The sequence below is a fragment of the Canis aureus genome, chromosome X (assembly GCF_053574225.1).
Source record: "Canis aureus isolate CA01 chromosome X, VMU_Caureus_v.1.0, whole genome shotgun sequence".
NCBI lineage: Eukaryota > Metazoa > Chordata > Mammalia > Carnivora > Canidae > Canis > Canis aureus.
Window position 1 is genome coordinate 117842055 of NC_135649.1, and position 26794 is coordinate 117868848.

General features: G+C 48.6%; 1 protein-coding gene across 3 annotated transcripts in view; it reads right to left on the reverse strand.

Moving 5' to 3' along the window:
- Nucleotides 1-1010: 1010 nt before the first annotated feature.
- Nucleotides 1011-26794, reverse strand: part of SHROOM2 (shroom family member 2) — a 144332-nt gene continuing 118548 nt past the window's right edge. For 2 of the 3 annotated variants that reach the window (XM_077888295.1, XM_077888297.1), the window contains 5 exons: nt 21060-21743; nt 14400-14924; nt 13048-13219; nt 6443-6715; nt 1011-3775 (listed from right to left, as the gene is read on the reverse strand). In XM_077888295.1, the coding sequence (XP_077744421.1) occupies nt 3509-3775; nt 6443-6715; nt 13048-13219; nt 14400-14924; nt 21060-21743 (1921 nt within the window). In that variant the 3' untranslated portion in view covers nt 1011-3508. The remainder of the gene's footprint in view (nt 3776-6442; nt 6716-13047; nt 13220-14399; nt 14925-21059; nt 21744-26794) is intronic. The other variant, XM_077888296.1, reaches the window with a different exon arrangement.

The following is a 26794-nucleotide window of genomic DNA, read 5'->3' on the forward strand; positions in this document are numbered from 1 at the left end:
GCACCCCCCCGCCCCCTACGTCTAGCCTTCAGGTCCCACAAACCTACCCTGGAACAGAAACCTTTCTCAAAAAAAGAAAAAGAAACCTTTCTCATCCTCCCAAGCAAAAGAAATCCCCATCTCCCTGGTGGCTCTGGCAGATTCGTTCAGGGAAGGCATTTTCCTCCAGGGGCGGATGGAACGAGGAAACCACAAGAGCGTACACTTACGGAGGACTTTTCTGAAACAGGCATGGCCTCGAAGCACATGAACATCAGTGAGCTCACTTGAGCTCTGGAGCTCTTCTCCAGTTACAGAGCAAAAACTCAAGAGGCTCAGGGAGGCTAAGTATGTTGCTCACGGCCGTAAGGCTAGGGAGCAGCAGAGGTGCCCTTGCTCCAGGAGCGTGGCTTTAGTGTCCTTCTGGATTAGGAGATGTGGGTGTGGGAGGACAGAGCCTGTCAGTGGCCCCAATTCTTCGCACCCTGCATTCATTCACACTCTGCCACATGACTTCATAGCTTCTGCCCCCGAAGAGGTGGGACACATCCTACAACCTGAGCTCAGCTGTGGGACTTGCTCTGACAATGGAAGAGGGGCAGTGTGATGTAACCAGGTATGTGGAAGATACCTTCGTGTCTGGGTTTGCTCTCTCACGCACCTGCCACTGACATGCCCAGGCCAGATTGCTGGTCCCGGGAGGAAGAGGAGAGGCACACGGAGCGGAGACTATCATGATCTACAAATTCACGAGCTAAAGAAACACTCTATGGCACACTGAAGTTTTATAGTTGCTTGTTAACAGCATAACTGTGGCAACAGTGAGTGGAAACACTCTGTGTCCCTGACTCTTTCCTGACTGCAAACCCATCAGCCTTGGCTAGACTGGCATAACGTTATGCGTATACAAGTAATCAGTCCCACAACTTATCAGTAGTTTCAGAATTGGGCATATGGCGAGAACAGTCTAACTATTTAAAAACAAACAAACAAAACAAAAACTAACCTAGGTAAATCAGAGACATGCTCCATTCACTCAGAGACACTATTTATTTTGTTAAAGTCAAGCAGGATGATGTGTTGAGAGGTAAGTGGTAAGTGTCAAGCATGAAATATGTACACATTTTCCACAGTGGACGGCAGGATAAAAGCCACAGGCAATGCCCCTGACTGAAACCTTGCTATATAGAGCATTCCAGAGCTGAGTTATGACAGAGGAGGGGAGTCAGCCACCACCTAAGAATGCCAAGGGCAGAACATTAGCACCAGATCGTTGTCGTATGCAATAATATAGCTATATACAGTTATGTACATTGACTCACTGAAATCTTTGGGTCCCCGCTAACCAGACATTTAAGAGGCAAACGGGACGGGCACAGGACACGTATGATGACATGTGCTTTGCTGAGAGGGTAATAGAGCACTATATATTGCTATGTGTAAGAGAAAGTCCTCAACAGCCCTCAAAAGGCTGGATCCAGACACATAAATTCTATTATTCACATTTTACATATTGATCATCAAAATGATTCACAATACTGTATTTGAGGGGAAAGAATCACAGATAAAAGCTTTGTCTAAATTAAAAGCAAATTACACTCAAACTACTGTGGTTGTCCCCCTGAGGGAGAACGATGGAGGTCCGTGGACAGCCAGCTTCACCTTTTCTGAAGTGACCAGTTTTCACAGCAAGGGACTGCACCAGGAGGGAAGGAGGACACTTCATTGGCAGGATGGGGAATTTTTCAAGTCAGATAGAAATAGCTTAATTTAAGAGGGATGAAAACTTGTGAAAAGGCATTTATCTTTTTGGCATGGCTGGGTTGCCAAAAAGTGTTTATTGCCTGCATTACTGAAGCTTGCCAGTTGGGACCCCTCCCCGGGGTGCATAGACATCCATGCTGTGGCTCAGGAGTCCAGCTCACCCTCTCTGGCTCAGGAAGTATAGACATCAGTCAGTTAAGACATTCATGTGCACGTGTGTTTTGGTAAGGCAATGGTCACTGCTGACAAAGGGACATACACTCCCTACCTGTTGGCAAACTTTTGTGGGAATAGGGGGAAATGAGGATCTAAACGATCCCTCCATCAAACAAATGTCTGGATGTCAGCTCAATAAGAATTCACCCAAGGGGTTCTCCTGCCATTTACCAGGCATTGAATCAGATGAGCATCTGTGAACGAGCACACATTAGGTCTGCAACGACGTAGATAAAAAATGAGTCATAACCAAGCCACTGGTGGTTGAACATCTTCCCACAGGCTTGTTTGCCGTGCACATATCCTCTTTGGTGAAGTGCCAAGGTAAGTCTCTTGCCCACGTTCTAACTGGGCTGTTTGTTCTCTTACTGTTGAGTTCTCAAAGTTCTTTATGTGCTCTGGATCTAGATCCTTTGTCACATACATGCTTGGCAAGTCTTTTCTCCCAGTCTGTGACTTGTCCACTGGAAACCGACAGCACGACAGTGTTTTCCTACTGCACAGACTCTCTTTAGAATCTTGCAATTTCAACCAATAAAATGGGCAGAAGAAGATCAACTTTAGGGGTTGTCTAGTTCATAGGACCTCTGAAAAGCCAGAGGAAAGGTTCTTATAAGCAAATGCATAGGACCCTTATAGCAAGGTAGCAGATTTAAGGAGGCAAAAAGAGACAAGTAGCCGATTATCGTTAACAACCATTTGCAACAAAAGAAGTGTTTTGGGGAAAAGTAATTTCAGAAACACACCATTGGTCTCATGAAACAAATGTCTAGCAAGCACATAACACTACTGGACCCACGATTAACCAAGCAATTTCACCCTGCAGGAAAAAACATCCCTTGGGCCATAACGTCAGTACTAAAGCTATTTGTTCTGTGGGTGTGTTTTAAAGCATGCAGACTGTTTCTTTCAGTGATGGTTTTAGAATGAGTGAACCCAACATGCAGGTTATTCATTTCACAGCTGGGTTTTTAACTACTCGGAAACTATTCACTTTTCCTAAATGTTAATAAATTACCATCCTATCATCATGATTTTTGCTGGTGGACAATGAATGAGGGACAACAAACACTCCACACCATTGGACGAAGAGGGATAAAACATGGCAGCCCATGCTTTGGACGAATCACAGAGTAAGATGTGCACCAGGGCTTCCCGTCTCACGCACCCCACCCAGCGGGGCCGCTTCCCGAGTGGATGGGAGGAAGGGCAGACCTAGCAGTGACTATAACCACTCGCATGCATGGCGTGAGCAGAGCCCACAGTCTAGACTGTGGAGAGTCGCCGTCCCCCGGAGCCTGGTGCCACGTGTGCTAACTTGCAAAGGAGAATGGCTACCAGTGAGACATTCTACTCAGCATTCAAAAGGGTAACTAAAAAATTAAATAAATCATTGCAAACATACATGGAAGTTATTGCTTTCCTAAGAGCCATTTTGCTACCAGAGGATTTGCTCTACAGGAGATAAATACAGGCTGAGGTTTCTACTTGCATCCTCAGGAACGGAGCTCCGAGGGCCAGTTCCTGTCGGCTGCCAGGGACGAGCCAACTATTTGCCTCTTTCGGGCTGAAGGCTGTCGAACAAGCACTTCAGCTGCTCTTCACCCAGGTGTATCTTATCTTCCAGCTCCCGCTGCTCGATGATGAGGGCGGACTTCATCTTCACAAAATGCTCATAGTCCGCCAGGCTCTCCTCACTGAGATAGCTGGCCAGGATGTCGAACACGATGCGCTCCCGGCGGTCCAGGTTCTCCTTCAGTTCCTTGGCATCCTCGTGCTGTTGGATGAGAACCCGTTGCTTCTCGAGCAGCGATTGCTGTGGAGAGAGAGACAAGCCCGTTGAGGACCAGGCCTAGAGCAGGGGCTGCAGCCAGCGCCTTGACAATGCCAGCAGGTGTGGGGGCTGGTTCAGTGGAGGCCCTGGCACCAAAGGCAGGGACCAGAGACCTGATGACATGTACGCAGGAAGACTTGGGGTGTGGGCGGAATGTACTCGGTGGCTGCAGCAGACTCCAGCCCCAGCACCCCCGTAAGCACTCACGGCTTGGGACACCCTCACTTTTTCCTACCGCTGTGATGAGAAGACTGGGCCAGGGACAGACAACTAGAGTTCGGAGAGGCTCAAGAGGTGTAAAGGACCCGGGGATCCCAGGCAGGCCAGAGGCCTGTCTGTGGCAAGACATGGAGTAAAGTAGGCAAAAGAAATAGAGTCTAAAGAACTTCTAGAGCCGGGTCTCTAAACAATTGGGGCAGGAGGAAGAGCCTCTGGGCAGCCTTGCAGAAGGACGCGGGTCAGGGGGCCAGGGCAGGCAGAAGGGATACAGGGCTGGGGGCAGATACCCGGGCTCCTTACAAGGGTCCTGCTAGGGGGGACACAGACGACCCCGTCCCCAAAACATGGCACTCATAGTTGCAAAATACACACTTAGCTGTCCCTACCATCCCCAAGTTTAATGAAAACTAAGAAGGAAGAGACAAATGCATTAAATGCCTTCCAATGTCAACTGGGGGAGGCCGGGGGTTCATCTCCTCGGTGTGATTTGCACTCAGGCACCAGGACAGCCACTCTGTTATTCCGCTACTTTGCAACCTGGCCACGGACACTGATCCACAGCCACACGGGAGCGGTCTAGGACGCAGCGGCGCTCTGTAAAACAGGCACACTCAGGAAGAGCACTGTCGACTCGGGGCTTCCAGGAAGCACCTGCAAACCCCATCGCCTTGTAGGGCACCCTGCCCGCTCCTGAGGGACACCTCTAGCTTCACGTCAAACACACATACGGTGAATTTTCACGGAAAGAGGGGAGGCAAAGCAAATTAATTCCAACCCAAAGGGAAGCCAATGTTAACGGATTCTAGAAGTCTGCTTCAGGCTATTGAAATCAGTTGGGCTGAGTGGGGACAGGAAGCTGCAGAGATTGTGAGGAGGATCTGATGTGTCTGCATCAACTCACGTGTTCATTTTCTATCTGGAAAGATGAAGGGAGCCTTATAAAACCTCCCTCCATGGCTTTTAACTGGTTACGATGTCTGTCTCTGAAAAGTTTAGCTTCCCTGAGATTTGGCTGCCCAAATGGATTCCCCTTCAATGCCAGCTATGCTGGAGACTGGACCACTGCACTGCATCTGGCTGTGGCCATGAAACACTGCCTTTGGAGGGACCCCCAGGGACGGAGTGAGGGCTGCAGAGTCTGGTACCCAGGAGGACCACGCATGTGGTACTTAGTGTTGTGATTCTTTCTATCATCCTGAAATTCTAAATAAAGTCTCTGTTCTTCCACATACACAGAAAGAAAGATGAATCAAAGATGAGCTGAGTTGCAAAGGCCATACTATTTTTTCACTTATTTTAATGCTTGAGAATATTCCAATTATGTAAAAATAAATCTCTTTCCTGTTTGTGTTATTTTCCTCTTTTTTAAAAAATTTATTTTTATTTATTTATTTATTCATGAGAGACACAAAGAGAGAGAGAGAGAGAGAGGCAGGGACACAGGCAGAGGGAGAAGCAAGCTCCCTGTAGGGAGCCTGATGCTGGACTCAATCCCAGGACCCCAGGATCATGCCCTGAGCTGAAGGTGGACGCTCAACCACTGAACCACCCGGGCGCCCCTAACTCTTTTTAGATACACCTGGTAAGGATGGGAAAAACAGCAATATGGAATCTGAAATCACCCAAGGGTCTCAGTTATTTTTTAAATGCTTATATAGTATGTTGAAATGGTAGTAACTAATGACTTAGCTAAGCGCAGAACAACAATGGTCTGAAAGCCACACTTGAGAAGATTTATGTGGATGACACCACTCTCACCTGGAATAAGGGAGAAGGGTGCTTCTTCTGCCCCTCCTTTCAGAGAAGTTAAGAAGTCTTATTAATAATTAAGATGATCATTTGACAGCCTACTCAAAGAATCAAACTCAATCTTTTGCTGATATTTGACCTGGAAGAAAAGCCAACGAGGCAGGTATTATTTCCCGTATTCTGTGTGTGAAACACCGAAACTATGAGACATGTTCCAAGCTGCACACCTCCAGGAAGGAGAAAAGGCTGGCAAGTCGTTTGCCTCTTTCCAGACTGCTATGTGCACTCCTGTTAAAAGCAGCAACATCACGTTTTATTATCACTGAGTGCTTACAGTTTGTCAGAGTAGGTGAGCTCCACTCACACGTAGTCAAGAAAAGTGAAAAGGACTCTTTCCTAGGAAGAGACAGTTATTAGTAACGATCCATGGGGACAGATGAAAAGATGTCACAAAGCAGCCACGGCTCCTCCCAAGGATCACAGCAGCCCGGCGGTCCAGTGATGACGGCGCTCTGGCCCCTGTACCCCGCGGCAGCACCTGTCTCAGTTACCAGAAAGAGAGGGAGAGCCCGGGATGGGCTGCTAGAGAACTGTGTGTGGCTTCACGGCGTGACCTTATGACACCTTGTGCACAATGCTCACAGGCCGCGCTGACGTCCAGATCGGACACGAGGTACCTACCCGATCACCAGGAGAAGTACTGTCGTCCAAATTATTGAGGGCATTCTCCACTCGGGCCAGGCGGCCGGACAGCGACAGCAGAAGGTTGACCACTTTCTCCAGGTCCCCAATGAACATGCGGAACTTGTCGAACTCGTTGGGTTTGCAGACATCTTTGGCAATGGCCTCCACCTCGTCCCCAAGGGCGCTGTTGGCTTGGATGTCTTCCAGCAGGCTCTCCCGGGCTTCCCGAAGCACTTGCAGCTTGCGACTGATGCTCTCAATGAGTTCCTGCTGTGGGGACACAGGGTGGCATGCAAACACCCATGAGGACGGCCCCAAGCTGGCATCTGCAGCCGTGGTCACCGCTCCCATGCTCTGAGATAAGTGACCTGTGTGGAATTCAGCTGAATGGGGTAAAGGTTTACTTTGCATCAAACAACAGAGGACTTATAAGACCAGGGGAAGGATAACAGCTCCTGGTTAAGTCACTGGCATTTAGAAATATACATATATATATATATATTTCTAAATTAATTACATATATTATACATATAATATATAATATAAAATATATATTATATAACATAACATATATTAATATAATATATAATTAATATATCATATTAATATACTAATATATTTATATATGATATAATATATCAATATTTATATAATTAATATATCATATTTATATATTATAATCAACATATTAATATATTAATATATATTTCTAAATTAAATATATATATTATTTATATATATTATTTATTTAGAATATATATAACATGATCATTTTACCCATTTTTAAGTGCAACACTCTGTGACATTAAGTATATGTGCTGTATGACCGTCATCATTACTAGTCTCTGGAACTTTCTCATGATCCCCAACTGAAGCTCTGGCCGTTAAATACGAACTCCCCATTCTCCTTTCCCACTAGCCCTTTAAATGATTATTTTTGAGGTGCTTGGGTGGCTCAGTGGGTTAAGCGTCAGTCTTTGGCTCATATCATGATCCTGGGGACCTGGGATCAGGCCCTATGTTGGGCTCCCTGTTCAGCAGGGAGTCTGCTTCTCCCTCTCCCTGTCACTCCCCCTGCTTGTGCTCTCCCTGTGTGTCAAATAAATAATTAAATAAAATCTTTATTTTTTAAAGGTCAAAAATAAAAAATAAAACCTATAAATTGTCCACCCTCGTGAAGTGAAGCGGTGCCATATGATCTGACTTGAGTGGCAAGATTAGCTGCCTCCTTTGTTATATTTGGGAAGAGTTATAGGGATGGCTCTAAAGAAGTACAATGTGTGAACCCCGCCCTGGAAAAAATTACTTTCTTATGATCACGGACATGTTTCTGCCATTAGGTCCACCCATGGCGGCCTGCAGGAAGGACACACTGAACTGCTAGCGCAGCACTGCACACTTGGAATGAGCTGATCACACGGCAGTTTTGTCTCAGGATGAAGCATTGACAGAGAATCTCCATCCAGCATCTGTGTGTGCATACACATATATAAAAATAACCCCCCAGGGCAGCCCCGGTGGCACAGCGGTTTAGCTCCGCCTGCAGCCCAGGGCGTGATCCTGGAGACCCTGGATTGAGTCCCACGTCAGGCTCTCTGTATGATGCCTGCTTCTCCCTCTGCCTGTGTCTCTGCCTCTCTCTCTCTCTGTCTCTATGAATAAATAAATAAAATCTTTAAAAAAAATAAATAACCCCCCAGACCTCAAAGGCACAGGATTCATCAGGGCACTGCCTCTTCTTGGCTCAATGTGCCTCAGGCTTATCAGCGCCCCTAGACAGCCGGCAGATTACAATGGGAAGCAGTTTTATTTTTTCAAAAGATTTTATTTATTTATTCATGAGAGATACAGATAGAGAGGCAGAGACACAGGCAGAGGGAGAGGCAAGGAGCCCGACGTGGGACTCGATCCCAGGACCGCGGGATCACGACCTGAGCCAAAGGCAGGCGCTCAACCACTAAGCCACCCAGGCGTCCCAATGGGAAGCCGTTTTAAAGGACAGCTGTCCTCAATGCTGATCAATCAGCATGGTTTTTCTCTTAAGACAGACCACATGGAATTTATAAATTGCTTTAGGCTTTTTTTTTTTATAAAGATTTTATTTTGTTTGAGGTAACGAGAGAGGGAGAGACAGCTGGGGAGAAGCAGACTGCCCACTGAGCGGGGAGCCTGACATGGGGCTTGAACTCAGGGCCCTGAGATCATGACCTGAGCTGAAGGCAGATGCTTTCCCTGACTCAGTGGTTTTTTCAGGTCAGCTTCTAGCTGCTCAGGATGCGAAGACATTTTCTTCCTCAGTCACTTAAAACTGTATGCATCTACATTTCTTTGATGTTTTGTCTCCGAGCGTGGGAATCTGAGTGTGCCTGTGCTTGCCTATCTGTGTCCGTGTATCCAACTTATCTGGCGAGATGGTTTAAATCAACTTCGAATGCCACAGCTAAGATGGCTCTTTTGCAGATATTCATTACTTTATGGAAAAGCACAAAACAGATTATAGGGATGGAGAACTTTCCAAGTTCTTGCCTGAAGCCAACCCTAAGCTGAATGAATACCTCAAGTAATTCAGAGGATTGTGGATGTATGAGGAGCCCTAGCCAGTGTTCCTGGTAATTCTTCAGTGTCATTATTCTTTAGCAATTACCATAACAACGATTTCATGCCAATGCATGAAAATGTGCCTTCAAACCTGTAGTATCAGCTGAGCTAACTTGAAACTGGGTGTTCTGGAAGGAGCCCAAATTCCTTTGATTCCTTTATATGCCTTACATAAGTTTTTATTAGAAACACCCTCCCCTTCTTCCTTAAAGGGCCATTATAAGCAGCACAGACGTGGACTTGCAAAGATCTTGGGACGAGGCCTGACCCAGGAGGCACACACATCAATCCCTCTCAGCAGCAGCCCAGGTGCAGGAGACCTAGCCCACCACAGAGGAACCTCAGGCAAGCTCATCTGCGCCTGTTCTGCAGCACGCGGCGTTCGCGGAGGCCTGGGTTATAAGGGCGAGTGGTGGCAGAGGCCAGCCCCCGGGTCTCGCCGCAGCTGCACTGTTGCCTCTCACCTCTGTTCTGCTGGTCCCCACATACCTAACTTCTGTCCCACTCCGTGGGGGAAATGAAGTCTTTTCTCTCTGGGCCTTCTTTGCCCACCTCTTGGCTCTAGGGAGAAACCATAACCCTCTCAGATTCCAGACTTTGACCAATGAGTGTGTTTGGTCTGGTTCTCCTGAAGAGTCCCACGCCTCAAGCAGGGCGCCTTCTGAGCAGTGTGCCTGGGCCACCCCAGGTATAAAAAATACATTCAGCCTTCCCAGTGTGATGCCTTCAACGAGACACCAGAATTCCCTACCTGCTTCCCTGTGAGGGGCCCTTCATTCTCTTGCCTATGTCCTTAGTCTTCCCTAGCGCATGGGGTCACTCGATTCGGCTCCGTGAGCACGCAGCAATAACTGTGATCATGACAGCCCAGGTCACCATGGAATGTCTGGTACTCTTGCTGTTCTAGACCCCAAATCCCATGGTGTCTAGAAGGTACACCTGGCCCATCAGGTACACCTTCACAGCGCTCACTTCCTCTTCTGCCCCTGTGCACACTTTTGCCCAAGCACAGGGCACAGTGTATTTGTGGGTAGTGGAAAGAAGGGTAGCAGTCACCTTTGTCAAATCAAGCCAAAAACCAGGATTCCTGAGTCACTGACACTGCACAGAACTGTGATTTATAGCATTTGCCATTTATGGTGAAATTGTTCAACAGGTGCATTTTGAACAAAATGTGTCCATTGGCTTAAGAGCTTAATCATGGAGGGTGGGGCGGGGGCAGGCTGTCAGGCGGTAAATTCAATTCATAGGGACTCCTCTCAATCCTGAAGCAGCCACAGGAAAGGAGGCGGTGGCCCAGCATCTCGTGCCTCCCAAAAGCAAAACAAGAAAGTGCCACATAACAGCCCGGGTGGCTCAGTGGTTGAGTGCCTGCCTTCAGCTCAGGGTGCTTGCCTTCAGCCCAGGGCCTGACCCTGGAGACCCAGGATCAAGTCTCACGTCGGGCTCCCTGCATGGAGCCTGCTTCTCCCTCTGCCTGTGTCTCTGCCTTTCTCTGTTTCTCATGAATAAATAAAATCTTAAAAAAAAAAAAAAAAAAGAAAGTGCCACATAGGGCATGCTGTGCCCCAAATTCATCACAGCAGGAGAAACAAGGGCATGTCGGGAAGAGCACAGTCACCTATATCTAGGGTGAGGATGGAATTAGAAATGTACCAAAATGTACCAATGTACATTTCTTCTACTTTTATGAGAATAAGTAAAAACATTTTTGATTCTTTATTAAACAAGCAAACAAAAAATGCAACCCTAAGCCAGATACAGGGCCTCTAGAAGTCCCAGGACCAAAATGCTAATCATTTCCTTCGATTCCTTTAATCAAAAAGCTACTGTTGGGCAGCCCGGGTGGCTCAGCTGTTTAGTGCCACCTGCAGCCCAGGGCCTGACCCTGGAGACTCGGGATCGAGTCCCCCGTCAGGCTCCCTGCATAGAGCCTGCTTCTCCCTCTGCCTGTGTCTCTGCCTCTCTCATGAATAAATAAATAAAATCTAAAAAAAAAAAAAAAAAAAAAGGTACTGTTTCCCAAAACACTGAAAGTAATTTTCGTTTCGGCACGAGTCACGGTATTTCTTCTATTATATCTGAAATCAACCAGCGGCATTTTTAAACCACTACTGACAGAAGCAGACTTCCAGCATAATTTTTTGCAAAGATTTTTGTTAAAAAAAAAAGTATTTTTTAATGAAAGCTCTTTTCCAAAGTACTAAGCATAGGAAAACATTCACAAAATGCTGGTTCCCTCCTTTTGTCTTCCTGGTAGCATTTAAACCAGCTCCAGGCCCTGGGAATAAACAGTATGTGGTGTCCTCTGGGACAGACCTTCTTTGGCAATTTCTTCATCCCTTTAATGCTGAGGGTTTCCTATTAAAAAAACAGGTAAGCAGCACCTAGCTGGCACAGATCTGGCGTGCTGACACATCATGAAGGTTTCAAGCTAACATAGTAGTGATGACACTGACACGGATAGCGGTAATTCTGTCCCTACTATGACCTCATGACTACTCACTGGTCCCCGACCTCATTCTGACTTCATCTCCAATCCTCCATTCCTCTTCCACACAGCTCCAGCCCCTGGCCCCTGCTGCTTCTTCAACACATCGTGAGGCTCCTACGTCAGGACCTTAGCACGGGCTGGTCCCTGTCCCCACAGCACCCCTAGGCACCCTCAGGGCTTACCCCTCACACAGCAGCACCCCAGGTCACCGTTCGGTAATCAGCTCATTGGGGCCCTCTCTGTAATCACATTCCTTTGTTTCACTCCACTCCTCACTCTGTTTTCATTCTCTTACCATCCAATGTACTATGTTAAGGGCTGGCAAAATCTTTCCATAAAGGGCCAGACAGTAAAGATTTTTGACTTTACAGGCCACACGGTCAGGTGCAAGCACTCACCTCTGCTGCTGTGGTGTGAAAGCCACCAGAGAGCATACAGAAATGGATCTATGTGGCTGTATTTCAATATTTACAAAAGCAGGTGGTGGGCCACATTTGGCCCACAGTCCATAGCGTGCTGACCCTGTATTGTATGGGTGTTTTTATGTTGGCTGAACACAAGCTTCCCCTCGGGTCAGGGAGGGCTCTATTCTGTTTTGTCTCCTGTTACGCCCCCAAATGCCTAAGGAGTTCTTTGAGTTAACAAATGATACTTTTTGGTTGACAAAGCACTTTATAACCACTGTTGGGATTATGATCATCTGGTTACAGGTACTGGAACTTGATATTCAAAGAGAACATGTGACTTGGTGGAGGGCACACAATTAAGTCCCTAGATCTTATTTTTATTTATTTTTTTAAAAAGATTTTATTTATTTGAGAGAGAGAGAGAGAAAGAAAGAGAAAGCAAGAGGACGAACATGGGGGAGGGGCAGAGGGAGAATCAGGCTCCCCGCTGAGCAGGGAGCCTGTTGCAGGACTCCCATCCCAGAACCCTGAGATCATGACCTGAGCTGAAGGCAGATGTTTCACTGACAGCCACCCAGGCGCCCCAAGTCCCTAGATTTTAAATGGGATACAAGGGGATCCCTGGGTGGCTCAGCGGTTTGGCGCCTGCCTTTGGCCCCGGGGAGCGATCCTGGAGTCCTGGGATCGAGTCCCATGGGGTCCGGGCATGGAGCCTGCATCTCCCTCTGCCTGTGTCTCTGCCTCTCTCTCTCTATGTCTATCATGAATGAATAGATAAATAAATAAATAAATAAATAAATCTTAAAAAAATTAAATGGGATACAAGGGTCATATCAAGTTGAAGTTTGAATGAGACTAGTACCCACTTAATATGACCTTGGATCTTATTATACAAAGATGGTAAATCAGGAAAAGGCCCAGTTTTGGAATAGTAGGCTTAACTACAAAGGACTTAATGCTATTGCCCCAAACATCATCGTCCTGCACAAAAGCTAAATGCACATGCCCCTGGACATGTGGAGCAGGGCCCACGCTGGGAGCAGAGAGACGAGCTCCCCCTGCCTACCTACGAACATGCAGTCATTGACAGTGGGCTTTCCTACCTTCTTCACCGACAAGTCATGGTCCAAGTCGCTCCCCGAATCCTCTTCTGGCTCCTGCTGTTGCTGTAGGTCCTTCATCTTAATCAGCAACTCGGCCTTGGGGGCTGATGTACTGTAATAGGTGGAACTGGTAGCAAGGGACAAGGCCACTGGCACGCTTGGCTCCTCTTTCCTGGGGAAAAACTCAGAACTTCAATCAGCTGAGACGATAGGTACCAGAGGCCCCCTTCCAGCCCACAGCCTGCCCTGTGACATGCTAACAGTGGTGCTAACCAAAAGATGACAGCCAGGGGCATGAGACAGCCAAAGGGGGAAGGGGAGTAGGTGACAATGTTACAACTAGAAAATATTTGCCAAATGGACACTCCTAAAGTCTACAGAATGCAGCTTTTTAAAAAGGGGAAAAAGTCAAATAAGCAGAGATGTCTAAAAATCTCCCCCCAGGAGGGAAGAGAGCAGAGGGATGGTTTTCGCCAGAAGCCTCACATCTACAAGGACTAGATGTGCACAGTTCTGTGTAAGTGGGGCCATGGGACCCCAAGTGCAACATGCACCTTTTTACTTGCAGCCATGTCTGCTCCCTTTGTACTTCTGTGCTGCATTTCACCGGCACTCTCACATATTGTCAGGTAAGGGTGCTGATGGACAGGGCGTAAACAAACAGGACAAACATAACCACACGCACACCGGTGTGGGCAGCTGTGAATGAGACAGTGTGCAAAGGACATGCCTACCAAACCAGCGGCCACGTAATCCACTCACTGCGCTCCATCACCAGGAACAGAAATCCTCCATCATCATCATCATCATCATCATCATCATCATCATCATCAATCTTCATTATTAACATTTGAGGCTGGGTGCTTCTTTGCTATGAGGGTGTCCTGAGCACTGTAGTGTGTTGACAGCCTCCCTGGTCTCCACCCACAGGATGCCAGGACTACCTCCCAGATATGACAACTAAAAACGCATCAGAAAATCGCCAGCTATCCCCTGGAGGGACACGATGTCCCAGCTAAGAAGCGCTGTCTTCTGAGAAAGGAGACTGTGGGCATCACTCCGAATCACAGTGGCCCTGAGCCAAGACAGCACTGGAGCTGTGGTATTTTCACATCTTTGCCAGGCCCCAAAGCTGGCAGCCCCAGGAAGGGGCCTTAGTGGCTCCTTTGGGAGGGTCACAAAACAACCAAAATGTGCTGGAAAGCACCGGGCAGGGCTTATGGAAATCTGCCCCCCAAAAGTTATCATGAAAAGAAATCTACAGATAAGCCTCTTGCCCTTTTAAGCCTAAGAGGGCAAGAGGGCAGAAGCACGCACGGGCAAGCTGCAGAACTGAAGACAAGTGTACTTACTTCTCCTCCGTGGTTCTAGGAGAGGGGATTTTGGGGAGCAGCTTCCTCCGCTGCTGGGCTTCCTCCAGGAGGTGCTCGTCTTTGGGGAAGATCCCCTCCATCAGGTCCATGGTGGTTCTGATCTTCACACTGGGGTCCAGGATATCGGCCAGGGACTTATCCTTCCCCACAATCTCCCGGGCCAGCTCTTCTGACTTGAGGTCTTCAGCTGTCCTCTCTTTGGCCTTCACGTAGCTGAGCCCCGAAGGAGAGGCCCCGCTGTCCTTGGTGGGGGGCGCTGGGGTGCTGGGCGGCTGCGGCTCGGGCTCAGCGCCCTGGCGGCTGTACACGCAGAAGCGTGAGTAGGACTGCTCCGACGTGCTGAGCGTCTTGATCTGGTCTCTCTCCAGCCCGCTGGGCAGCGCGGGCAGCTCGGCGGTGCGGGCCAGGCCCTGGCGGCTCTCCTTCTCAGGCTGGCTCTCCGAGTGCACAATCTTGATGGGCACCATCTTCACCGTGGTATTGTTATCAATCACCCGCTCAATTCTGGGAAGAGAAGGAAGAGCCATCTGCTGAAAACACACAGTGAGCCCCGCACAGGGTGCTACCAGGGATGGCAACCGGCTGGTCCCTCGCCTCCCCGGACAGCTGGAGAACGTGCTGGAAGGAGCCTCTAGGATCACACGGCCCAGGACAGGGAATGGAGGTGGAAGAGGCCCTGTTTCCGGACCCAGATTCCATTTTCAAAGTCACCCCCACACCCACCTACCTAGAGAAGCCTAAGGGTGTATCCCTGGGCTGAGAGGCAATGGTTTAAAGCTCATTTTCTTGCTGATAATAGTGCAAATGTTAACAAGTTACATTTTCTACTTAGTTATGCTTTGTTTGGTCGGGAAGCCTGCAACACTTATTAGGCTTCTTTCACGAACTATCCTCACAGCCTCTGTAATGCTCAAAGCAGGGCCGGCGCACACCCACGGGGGCCTGTGTGGGTCTGGGCCACGGGAAGATTTCTAGAAAGAGTGGTCGTGTTTTGAGTAGACACTGAGCTCCACCCATCCCCCGGCCCCAATCTGAAGCTTCCTCCTGTGGTGTGTGCCCTGGGTGTCACCCTCCACCTGCCTGCCACCTCTCAGCACTGCCAGCCATGCTTCACACGGCTTTTCACACCAGCCACATATGGATCTGGCGGCAAAGACAGGACACTTTGCTTTCATTAGTATTTAAGTGATTCACTAAGGACACACTTTTCCTGTAAAAAAAAAAGGGGTGGTGGTGGTGGTGGCAGCTCATTCAGGTCTTGGTCTCAGGGTTGTGAGATCGAGCCCCACATGGAGCCCTGCACTGGGTGTGGAGTCTGCTTAACATTCCCTCTCTCCCTCTCCCCCTCCTCAATCCTGCTCACACATACTTTGCTTCAAAAGAAAGAAAGAAAGATTAATAAAAAACATTTCCCAGTGAGAGTAGCTGGGGTGCACCCCACAGGACAGAGAGAACACGGAACTGGTCAGTGTGATGGGGCTTCATCTAGGAACCCTGCACACTGTGGATGCCCTCAGCTACACCTCGTTGGACTGCACCCCAGGGACCTTGTGGACCAGGGCCACTGGGACAAAAATCTGTTTCAAGTATTTAAAATTTTTTTAAAGATTTCATTTAGGGATCCCTGGGTGGCGCAGCGGTTTGGCGCCTGCCTTTGGCCCAGGGCGCGATCCTGAAGACCCGGGATCGAATCCCACATCGGGCTCCCGGTGCATGGAGCCTGCTTCTCCCTCTGCCTGTGTCTCTGCCTCTCTCTCTCTCTCTGTGTGACTATCATAAATAAATAAAAATTAAAAAAAAAAAAAAAAGATTTTCTGTTTAAAGAAAAAAAATAAAAATAAAGATTTCATTTAGGGATCCCTGGGTGGCGCAGCGGTTTGGCGCCTGCCTTTGGCCCAGGGCGCGATCCTGGAGACCCGGGATCGAATCCCACATCGGGCCCCCGGTGCATGGAGCCTGCTTCTCCCTCTGCCTGTGTCTCTGCCTCTCTCTCTCTATGTGTGTGACTATCATAAATAAATAAAAATTAAAAAAAAAAAAGATTTTCTGTTTAAAAAAATAAAAAATAAAAATAAAGATTTCATTTAGGGATCCCTGGGTGGCACAGTGGTTTAGTGCCTGCCTTTGGCCCAGGGCGCGATCCTGGAGACCCGGGATCGTCCCACGTTGGGCTTCCGGTGCATGGAGCCTGCTTCTCACTCTGCCTGTGTCTCTGCCTCTCTCTCTCTCCGTGTGACTATCATAAATAAATAAAAATTAAAAAAATTTAAAAAAAAATAAAGATTTCATTTATTTATTTGACACAGACGGAGAGAACAAGTAGGCAGAGCAGCATGCAGAGGTAGGGGCAGAGGGCAGAGGGCGAAGTAGACTCCTCGCTGAACGGGAGCCTGACGCAAGACTTGATGCCAGGACCCAGGGATTGTGACCTGAGCAGAAGGCAGACACTTCACCGATTGAGCCACACAGGTGCCCTCCGTTTCAAGTACTTTTAAAGGACGGATTAGATAAAGAGAGCCACCTGCTGGTGCCCAGAAGGGAAGGAAAAAACAAGTGAAAACCACAAAGCCAAAACTCCAAACTTGTTTCTAACTTAGTGGGCCTAACATCACTTCTACAGGAACACCTGGGTGGCTCAGTGGTTGAACATCTGCCTTTGGCTCAGGGCGTGATCCCGGGGTCCTGGGATCGAGTCCCACGTCGGGCTCCCTGTGTGGAGCTTGCTTCTCCCTCTGCCTGTGTCTCTGCCTCCCTCTCTGCCTCTCATGAATAAATAAGTAAAATCTTAAAAAAAAAAAAAAATCACTCTACAGTGTGATGCTAACAGACCAAATTTTGTGTAGCACAAGGAACGTTCCAGTGCTCTATATTAAATGCTCCCCCCATCCCCCGCTCTTTAACTGGTGGCTGGGAACACAGTGTGTTTTTTCCCGTTTACTGCAGTGTACAGGCTAAAATAATTTCGTATTGTCTTCTCTCCTCCAGTAGAAATTACTAGATGTTTTATCTAAGTATTCACGTACAGTCCCCCCAATGCCTTTTTTGTGAAGAAATTTTAAAAGGCGAGCTTGGTGGAAAATACCATTTAGATGTGCTAAACTTCAGAAGGAAACTTTTGGCATTTTATTTAAGCAAAGACAGAGAAACAAGAACCCCTCTTCATTCCTTTCATTCCACACTTAGAAACCTGGACCACCTATTATTTATTTCTTTTTTTTTTAAGATTTTTTTTATTGGAGAGAGAGAGAGAGAATGGGGGGGGGTTGGAGCAGAGGGAGAAAGAGGGAGAAGCAGACTCCCCTCTAAGCAAGGAGTCCGACATGGGGCTCAATCTGAGGACCCCAGGATCATCACCTGAGCCAAAGGCACTTTAGTGACTGAGCCACCCAGGCACCCTGATTTTTTTTTAAGTCAGCTGTACACCCAGTGTGGGGCTTGAACTCATTACCCTGAGATCAAGAATCCCATGATCTGGGACACCTGGGTGGCTCAGAGGTTGAGCGTCTGCCTTCAGCCCAGGGCATGATCCTGGAGTCCCTGGATCAAGTCCCACATCTGGCTCCCTGTGTGGAGCCTGCTTCTCTCTCTGCCTATGTCTTTACCTCTCTCTCTGTGTGTCTTTCATGAATAAAAAAAAAAAAAAAAAAAGAATCCCATGATCTCCCAACTGAGCCAGCCAGGCTCTATTACTGACTTCTAAGTCTGCCCGTATTTATTTTCCCGCACTTGTGGAGAAATGATTTCCAGGGCAGGAAGACATGGAAAAAAGAACACAATGAGAACAAGTCCTTCACACACCGACATATACTTTCCAACAAAGCATCTCTTCCTGGTCCTTTCTAAGCATAAATGCTCTCTCCTCTAGAAAAGTGTCCAGACTTCTACACCGGAAAAGTTGGATGAATGTTTACTTCAAAATCAGGGGTAAAACACAGCAGATGAGACCTTACCACAACTGGATCGTATCAATTCCTAATCCAGGGCCGCCGGGTGGCTCAGCAGTTTAGCGCCGCCTTCAGCCCAGGGCCTGATCCTGGAGTCCCAGGATCGAGTCCCACATCAGGCTCCCTGCATGGGGCCTGCTTCTCCCTCTGCCTGTGGCTCTGCCCCTCTCTCTCTGAGTGTGTGTGTCATAAATAAAATCTTAAAAAAAAAAAAAAAAAGTAAGCTAACCTAGTTTTAGGACAGGAGTTGATGCCCCCGCCCCCTTTTTGGGCATGAATGCCTGTTCTGGAATTCCTGAGTGAGGAGGGCAGCAGCATGCACCTCCTTTGCTTTGCATTCCGGCTGCAGCTCTCAGCACCTGGCACGCAGGAATTGCTCAAAAGGTGAGCAAAGGCGGGAGTCTGCCCCGCACCCTGGCCCGAGCTCCAGCAGGCAGCCGGCACACGCGCACCGTGATCCAGGGGTAACTGGAAGAAGGGGAGACCAGACAGAGAAGGAGAGAAGGGGAGCAGCTCGTACTCAGGAAATTAAAGTCCGCAGAGGGCCGGGCAAGAACAGTATCTTGGAGCTGAGCTCAAACGACAGGCAGGGGAGGAAGGCCAGGCCCAGGCTCGCTTTCCTTACTGACCGTCGGTGGGGGAGCGTGGACACACAGCAGGGCTGGGCCCGCGGGGCCCTGGGATTCCACGCTCTCACACCATGGTGTAGCGGCAGACAACACCCGGGCGAATGGGGAGTAATTCAGAGCACTACGGGCGATCTCCTGGGGAGCAACTTTCGAAGGCGGCACGGCCACCATCTGCCTCACCGCACTTCTAGGGCAGAACAGGGAGGGCAAATTTGGCAATGGGTCCAGATACCGACCAGAATCTAGCAATCTAGCTGTCTGAGCACTTCTTTTTTTTTTTTTTTTTTTTTAATATTTTAAAAAAATTTTATTTAATCATGTAAGAAAGAGAGAGAGACAGAGGAGAAGCAGGCCCCATGCAGGGAGCCCAATGTGGGACTCGATCCTGGATCTCCAGGATCACACCCTAGGCTGAGGGCAGCACTAACCTGCTGAGCTACCTGGGCTGCCCTTTTTTTTTTTTTAATTTATTTAATCATGAAAGAGAGAGGGAGAGAAAGGAGAATGAGCACTTCTACCACCAGGGACATGGTCCAAGTGATGTGGTGGGAAACCCTGGCTTCTGCCCACTAGACGCCGGGAGCAACACTCCCTCTTCTGCTGTGACATCTAAAACATCTCCACAAAGCCCGATGTCCCTGGAGGTGAAACTGCCTTCCCCCAGGTTGAAAAGCACTGGTCTAGAGAACAAGAGGAAAATTCTCCACCTCTTCCATTTCTCAGCTCTTCAAAGGCACTCAGGGAGGAGGAAAACAGTAAACAGTCAGTGCTCTTGACTGGCCAGTCCCTGTTGGATGACACTTATCACTGTCTCAATGGCCATGATAGACAATCCCATGCCTGCACTTCTAACAGCAGCACCATGCAATATAACACATGTTTCGTCTGCTTTAATTAAATGTGTGTACCAGCTTGGCTCTTCACATAAGGTAAAGAACAGCGTGGGGGCGCCTGGGTGGCTCATCGATTGAGCATCTGCCCTCAGCTCCTGGGATCGAGCACTGCATCAGGCTCCCTGCTCAGCAGAGTCTGCTTCTTCCTCATCCTCTGCTGCTCCCCCTGCTTATGCTCTTGCTCTAATAATTAAATAAAAATCTTTAATAAAATAAATAAAAATGCAATAAAAAAACCCCAACAAAACCAGTGTGGAGGGGTGCCTGGATGGCATAATTGGTTAAATGGCTGACTCTTGGGGTTTCAGCTCAGGTCAAGATCTCAGGGTCCTGGCACTGACCCCCAAGTTGGGCTCTATGCTCATCATGGAGTCTGCTTGAGACTCTCTTTCTCCCCCTCCCTCTGCCTCTTTCTACCCTGTGCTCCCTCTCTCTCATACAAATAAAGAAAATCTTAAAAAAAAAAAAGAAAGAAAAAAGAGAGTGGAAATACTGGACATTATGAAAAACATCAATTTCTCCTGCAAGTCTCATGCTTAGTTTAAAATGGATTCTGGGGATCCCTGGATGGCTCAGCGGGTTAGAGCCTGCCTTTGGCCCAGGGCGTGATCCTGGAGTCCTGGGATTGAGTCCCACATCGGGCTCCCTGCATGGAGCCTGCTTCTGCTCTCTCTCTCTCTCTCTCTCTCTCTCTGTGTGTGTCTCTCATGAATAAATAAAGTCTTTAAAAAATAAAATAAAATAAAATAAAATAATAAAATAAAATAAAATAAAATAAAATAAAATAAAATAAAATAAAATAAAATAAAATGGATTCTGATTACGAACAGTTGCTTGGGGAAAACATAGCCCTTGTGCACAGATGCCTGTGGGTGCTGCGTATCTAAATGCTGGCCCTGGGTGAAAGGGACAGGGGATAGTCACCACCTCCATTACATCTCCCTTGCTCCTGTGGAACAGAACAGCCCTCCACCAAGTTCAAAATCCAACTGACCACTGGAACTGTGGATTCTCTCCCCACCCCGGACTTAGTCCCCAGGAGCAAGTGAAAATCCACTGTGTGGAGCTGAAGCAAGGTACCCATCGGATACCACCCAGGAAAGATGCACCAAAAACCTCCCGCTGGAGCTCATGAAAGGGGAAGGGCACAGGGCCACCGTCCCAGTGTGGTACCTTGTGGAATTCTCATCCTGGATGAGCAGGGGAGGTTTGTCTGTCAGCTTCTGGGGAGCGAACTGAGGAGAAGGTGAGCGTGAGGTCTCCATGGTGGACATGTGCAGGGGCCGGAATCTGGACGGGAGCAGAGCTTCACGCTTAGGACAGGCTGTGTGCTCATCTACATGCTGCCTGCTGTGCTCACCAGCGGCCCTCAAACTGTCTTCAGGCTGGGTGCTGCTCAGCTTCTCCACCGAGGCACAGGGGATGTGGGAGAGAGACAAGCGGTCCACACAAGCCTCCAGGGCCTCTGGGGACGGTGGTGGAAGGGACTTGCTGGGGGCTCCTAGGTGAGTGGCCACAGGTGTGCCACCGGCCAGGCCCTTGAATGGCCTGGGTTCACGTTTGGGCGGTGGCGGCCTCTGTGGGGCTGGCTTCTTGGTGAGTGGTGTAGGGTTCACAGGCCTTGGGTCCTGCCCTCGAGTGTGCAGGGCTGAGGGGGCGCTCTGCACTTGTGGTCCTGGGTGGAGCGTCTCTTCTGGGTATCTGTAATCTCGAGGTAGAGTCCCCGCTCGGCTGCGGGCCTCCTGGGGCACCTCTGGAGCTTCCCAGGCGGGAGATGGCTTAGGGGGCTGGGATGGCTTCTGGAAGTCCTGCTGTGCTGTTGTACTGTCTTCTGGACACTGGGCATCATCTGCTTGTCTAGAGGAAGAAAGTATAAAAATGAGCAAATGATTCCAAGTAACATCTTTTCTGCAAACAGGACTAGAACCAGATCTTGATAACCTTCTTAAATTATTTTAAGGAATTAAATCGATATACGTTTTCTGACACCTGTCTCCACTGCAATTTGTAATGCAAGATACCCAATCCAAACAGCCAGTGGACAACATCAGGTGGTATGTTGGCATGTCATATCACAGGATGGGAAGTATTAAAAACACATGCACACATGTAAGATATACACACACATACATGTACATGCAAGTTGCATTCTGGGGCAAAAAAACTTACACAAAGATTTTTAAAAACAATGTTGGTGGGCAGCCTGGGTGGCTCAGTGGTTTAGCACTGCCTTCAGTCCAGGGCCTGATCCTGGAGACCCAGGATCAAGTCCCACATCGGGCTCCCTGCATGGAGCCTGCTTCTCCCTCTGCCTCTCTCTCTCTCTCTCTCCTCTCTGTGTCTCTCTCATAAATAAATAAAATCTTTAAAAACAAAACAAAACAAAAACAATGTTGGTGAAAATTCTCATATGGCTATATTCAAAAATACTTATTTTGTGTTGCAACAGTATTTTTATGTGGCTTATGTTGGAAAATTGCCATATGCAAAGAGATAGAACTTTCTAACATGAGCTACAAATCCATTTTTTTTTTCTTAAAGATTTCATTTATTCATGAGAGACACAGAGACAGAGAGGCAGAGACACAGGTGGAGGGAGGAGCAGGCTCCATGTAGGCACCCTGATGTGGGACTCCAGGATCACGCCCTGTGCCGAAGGCAGACGCTCAACCGTTGAGCCACACAGGCGTCCCTACAAATCCACTTATTGATCAAACCTTTAAAATCAGTAGCATATTATTAAAAATGAGAAAAACAAAGACTTTCAGGCACTGCCAGTGGTTCATTGATCTTTCCATACTGTTCTGTTTCCAGTTCTATGTTCACTTTTTATGCACATATGCAAGTATTTAATATGCACAGACACAGACACAGAAAGGTCCCCACAAAACACTCCCACAGGCGTGCTCATGCGTGTGGTTATCTGTGCTATAGCCAACGCTCCGGAGCTAACAAGTACCAAACTTGCAATAAAGCAGCAGGCCATGCCTTTGCCAACCCACGGTTCCACCTGACCTGACAAAGTCCTAAAATGAGCTTCTGATGGAATCTTCTGTTCAGGAAGGGGCAGTTTTGCACCGGGAGACAACTGTGCAGTTGCTAAAGGGAACTCTAAGATGGGCGGCAACCAGAGAACCAGCAGGTGGAGCACCAGCACCCATGAGAGATGTAACCTACTAACTAACAAATCAGATAAAGCTTCCCCCACCCCCACCCCGACACTAGGGAAGGAGCCTCATTCCAGTATCCTCTTTGAGACCCAGGAGCATGCCTGTGTCCTGGGACATCGTGATGCCAGGCCTGGGTGCTACAGATGTCCCAAGCCCACCCAGGTTGCTGGCCTGCAGGTGCACTGCCCTGTGCATGTCCCTCTGATCATGTCCTCAGAAGAATGGGCCCCTCTGGGTTCAGGGGATGCTGGAGAACAGAACCCAGACCATACCCAGTTCCCTTCCCTTTCCCCACTGTCAGCCAGCTGGGGCCCAGCCCCCCACCCTGGGCCACACAGAGCTGGACCCTGCCCCACCTAGAAGCTGGAAGCCCTCTGTATCTGGGGGAGGGCAGAGGAGTTCCAGTCCCAGCAGGACCCAGAGAGAAGGCAGCTTTGGTTTCTGCTTCTAAGATGCTGAACACACTGCCTCAGCTTAGGAAACACATGGTGGCAAAATGGCCAAGCATAAGAACTTAAAATATTAACCCCATTCCAGGAAGCTAGGCATTTAAGAAAAAAAAAAAAATACATATCAGTACACACTAAGAGAAACTAGAAGTTTTCAAAATAACCTGAACATAACAATGGATGCTTAGAGAACACAGTCAAGCAGCCATGTGGTTACTGAATGGCTATTAAACACGCTGACAACGCATTCTGAGAAGCAGAACTCAGGGCTCCGGTGTCCCACCTCCACCTCGCAGTAACAGCTTTGTCCTGCTGTGACGGAATGGCCACTGTGCCTGGTAAGACTGTAAAACCTCATTCATGACCATTCACAAGTGCCTCCCCAATACTTCAGTTCAAAGAGCGAGCCACGCTTGAATGTTTTCTCCTCCTACAAAACGCTTGAAATACAGTATCCACAGATCCTCACGAGGGCACCTGGTACCACTTATTTCGAAAATATCCACCACCTCATAGAAACAGCTAATTAAATTAGCTATAATTTATTGCTTAACTCTAAGTGCTTTAGGCCATCTGGATGCACATTTAATATGTTAACTAAAAAAGAGCTCTATTTGCAGAGTTTTAGGCAGGATGTGCTGAGATCTGCCCAGAAACAGAAGAGAACTCACATATGTGAAAGGAGGACTTGGAGCAAAAGACCGGCTGCAGAGTCTGCCCAAGGGGTAGGTCCCAGCTTCTCTCAGGTAGAAGGTCCCACGGGCTCCTTCCTGTCTTCCTGATGGGGCATCTTTGCAGGACCGCAGGGCACTAAGTTCCCTCAGGGTGGTGTGCACACTGCTCAGTCTCTCCTTGTTCTAGAATGGAGTTCACTGTGCTCCACCTTGATGCCGCACTCCAGTTAGATTTACGTTAGCACAGCACTTTCTGCGACACGTTTCCATTCCCTTATTTTTTCTTTCCTTCTCCCAGCCACCAAACTTACAAAGCCAAAGCCATAAAACCACTAATTGGTTTTTATTACTCCAGTGAGGAAATCAGGGTCACAAGGACAAGGAGGACCACAAGTGGGAATCTGGGGTCCTGCAAGGGTCATGTTCCAATCTGTTTCTAATAGGTTCCAAGTGACGACGCAGTACATGTGTGTATGTATGTGTGCACCGCGTATGTTGCACGTGTGTCTATGCTCTGCATGTCTTTGATGTGTATCTGCCAGTCTCTGTGTATGCATATCCCCCCATTTAAAAAAAACTTTTCGGGCAGGGCAGCCTGGGTGGCTCAGTAGTTTAGCGCTGCCTTCAGCCCGGGGCGTGATCCTAGAGACCCAGGATCAAGTCCCACGTCTGGCTCCCTGCATGGAGCCTGCTTCTCCCTCTGCCCGAGTCTCTGCCTTTCTCTAAATAAATAAAATAAATAAAATCTTTTAAAAAATAAAATAAATAAAACCTTTTCAAGTATAAAGTCAATGGTGAAATAAAGAAAATAAGATATCTTAAGGATGTGCCAGCAACAGCATCCAAGCATTTGCTCCTAGGTATACACTGGAGCAGCTGAGTCAAGCCATACAAAGGAAAATTGAAAAGGCAGCTGCATTCCAGAGTCCCAGCAATTGATATGCAGCTTAGGCTTCTCATTGTCACGCAGAACATGCTAATCACATGTTACCAAGGAGAACAGAGCAGCTCCAGCGCAGCTCCAGGAGGAGGGAGGCCTGGCTGCAGCTCTGCGGCTCTATGTAAGCAGCGGCGACACCCCCGGGAGCCCTGCAAACCCCATCTGGGGCTGGAGCCCAGCACCGTGCTGTTCTTTCCTATTGGCCTGGCTGGGGTGGGGGCAACGGGAGGTGAAAGGTCTCCAACAGGGCAACGAAGCAAAACAAAACAAATCTGAAGAGGAAAACCCACCTTGGTGAATGCTGCTCAGTGGCCCAAACAGCCTGTGACAGGGCAGAAAGGACCAAAGGGCCAAAAGGAAAAAGATTACACACATACACATACAGACACAGAATGCTCTGGAAATCCCACCAACACTGTTCTAAGTCACATCTACATTTTTGATCTGGGTATGGAGCCGGCCAGGCCTGTGTCTAAATCGGTTTCCATATCTGAGAGGTGGCGGTTTTATTTCCAGATTCCATCTGTTCAAGAGGAGTCCTGTGGCAGCACTGGATTTCCCTCTCTGGGTAGCAATTTTCTGCTCCCGATCACACAGTCCCTGGGCTCCTGGAGGTCGCCCCCAGCACGGGCCTCGTGTCACTCTCCAGTGACTGCACGGTTCATGGTCTCCGCTCTCCTCACTGGGCTGTGAGCGCCTCCACGGAGGGCAGGGCACCAGGTTCTCTTCTCCGGGGCCTCAGGAGTGAAGCTTACACGTGTCACACCATCACCTGAAAGCCCAGTAAACCTCCAGGTGCATTTGTGGCTTTTGGTCCCTAGGCAGAATGGTAAAGAGCAAAGCTGCAGGCTGTTCGTTAGGTTCTCAGTGAAATAACTTTGCACATGAACGTTCCCAACACAACTAAACATTTTTAGACTGCTCTGTAATCAGTAATTCACTGCTGCTTTGCAAACAGGGTTAACGATCATCTTCACCAAGGAAAAGAAAAACATGTCCATCTTGTGGATGACCTAAGTAACACGTATACAGGGTCCTTCTTTCCAAAGTACATCAGGCAACAAACAGTGTGCCAAAAAGCTTCATTTCCTCACCTGTTAAGGTGAATCACAGGCCACACCACGCGAGGGGTGAGGGTGGGGGGTGTCACCATGTGAGGCAGAGGCAGATGGAAGCCCCCGGGGTGGTAGGCTCCGTGCGCTGGTCCCTACCAGTCAGATGCTGCACTGGGCACCCAAGAGGAAAGGGCCAGCTGTGGTGGAGCAGATCTGAGCGCAGGTCCCTAAGACACCAACACCACCCAAACTCCCTTCCCATCACACTACACACCACTGTGCCGCACAGCTGGTGCAGGGCTGCCCTGACCTCCACGTAGGGAAGGGCATCGCCGTGGCAGGCTGCTGCAGGGCACTGTGCTACAACCGTACCACCAGAATTCTGCGCCGTGGAACTGACTCAACAACAGAGAGATGAAGAGCAAGCTTCCTCTGGAGGGTGATACTCAGGTGTTTCCTCCTGTCATTTCAATATTATGGCTCCTGGGTGGCTTAAGCGTCTGCCTTTGGCTCTGGTCATAACCCCGGGGTCCTGGGATCGAGCCCCACACCGGGCTCTCTGGTTAGCTGGGAGCCTGCTTCTCTCTCCCTCTGCCTGCCACTCCTCCTGCTTGTGCTCT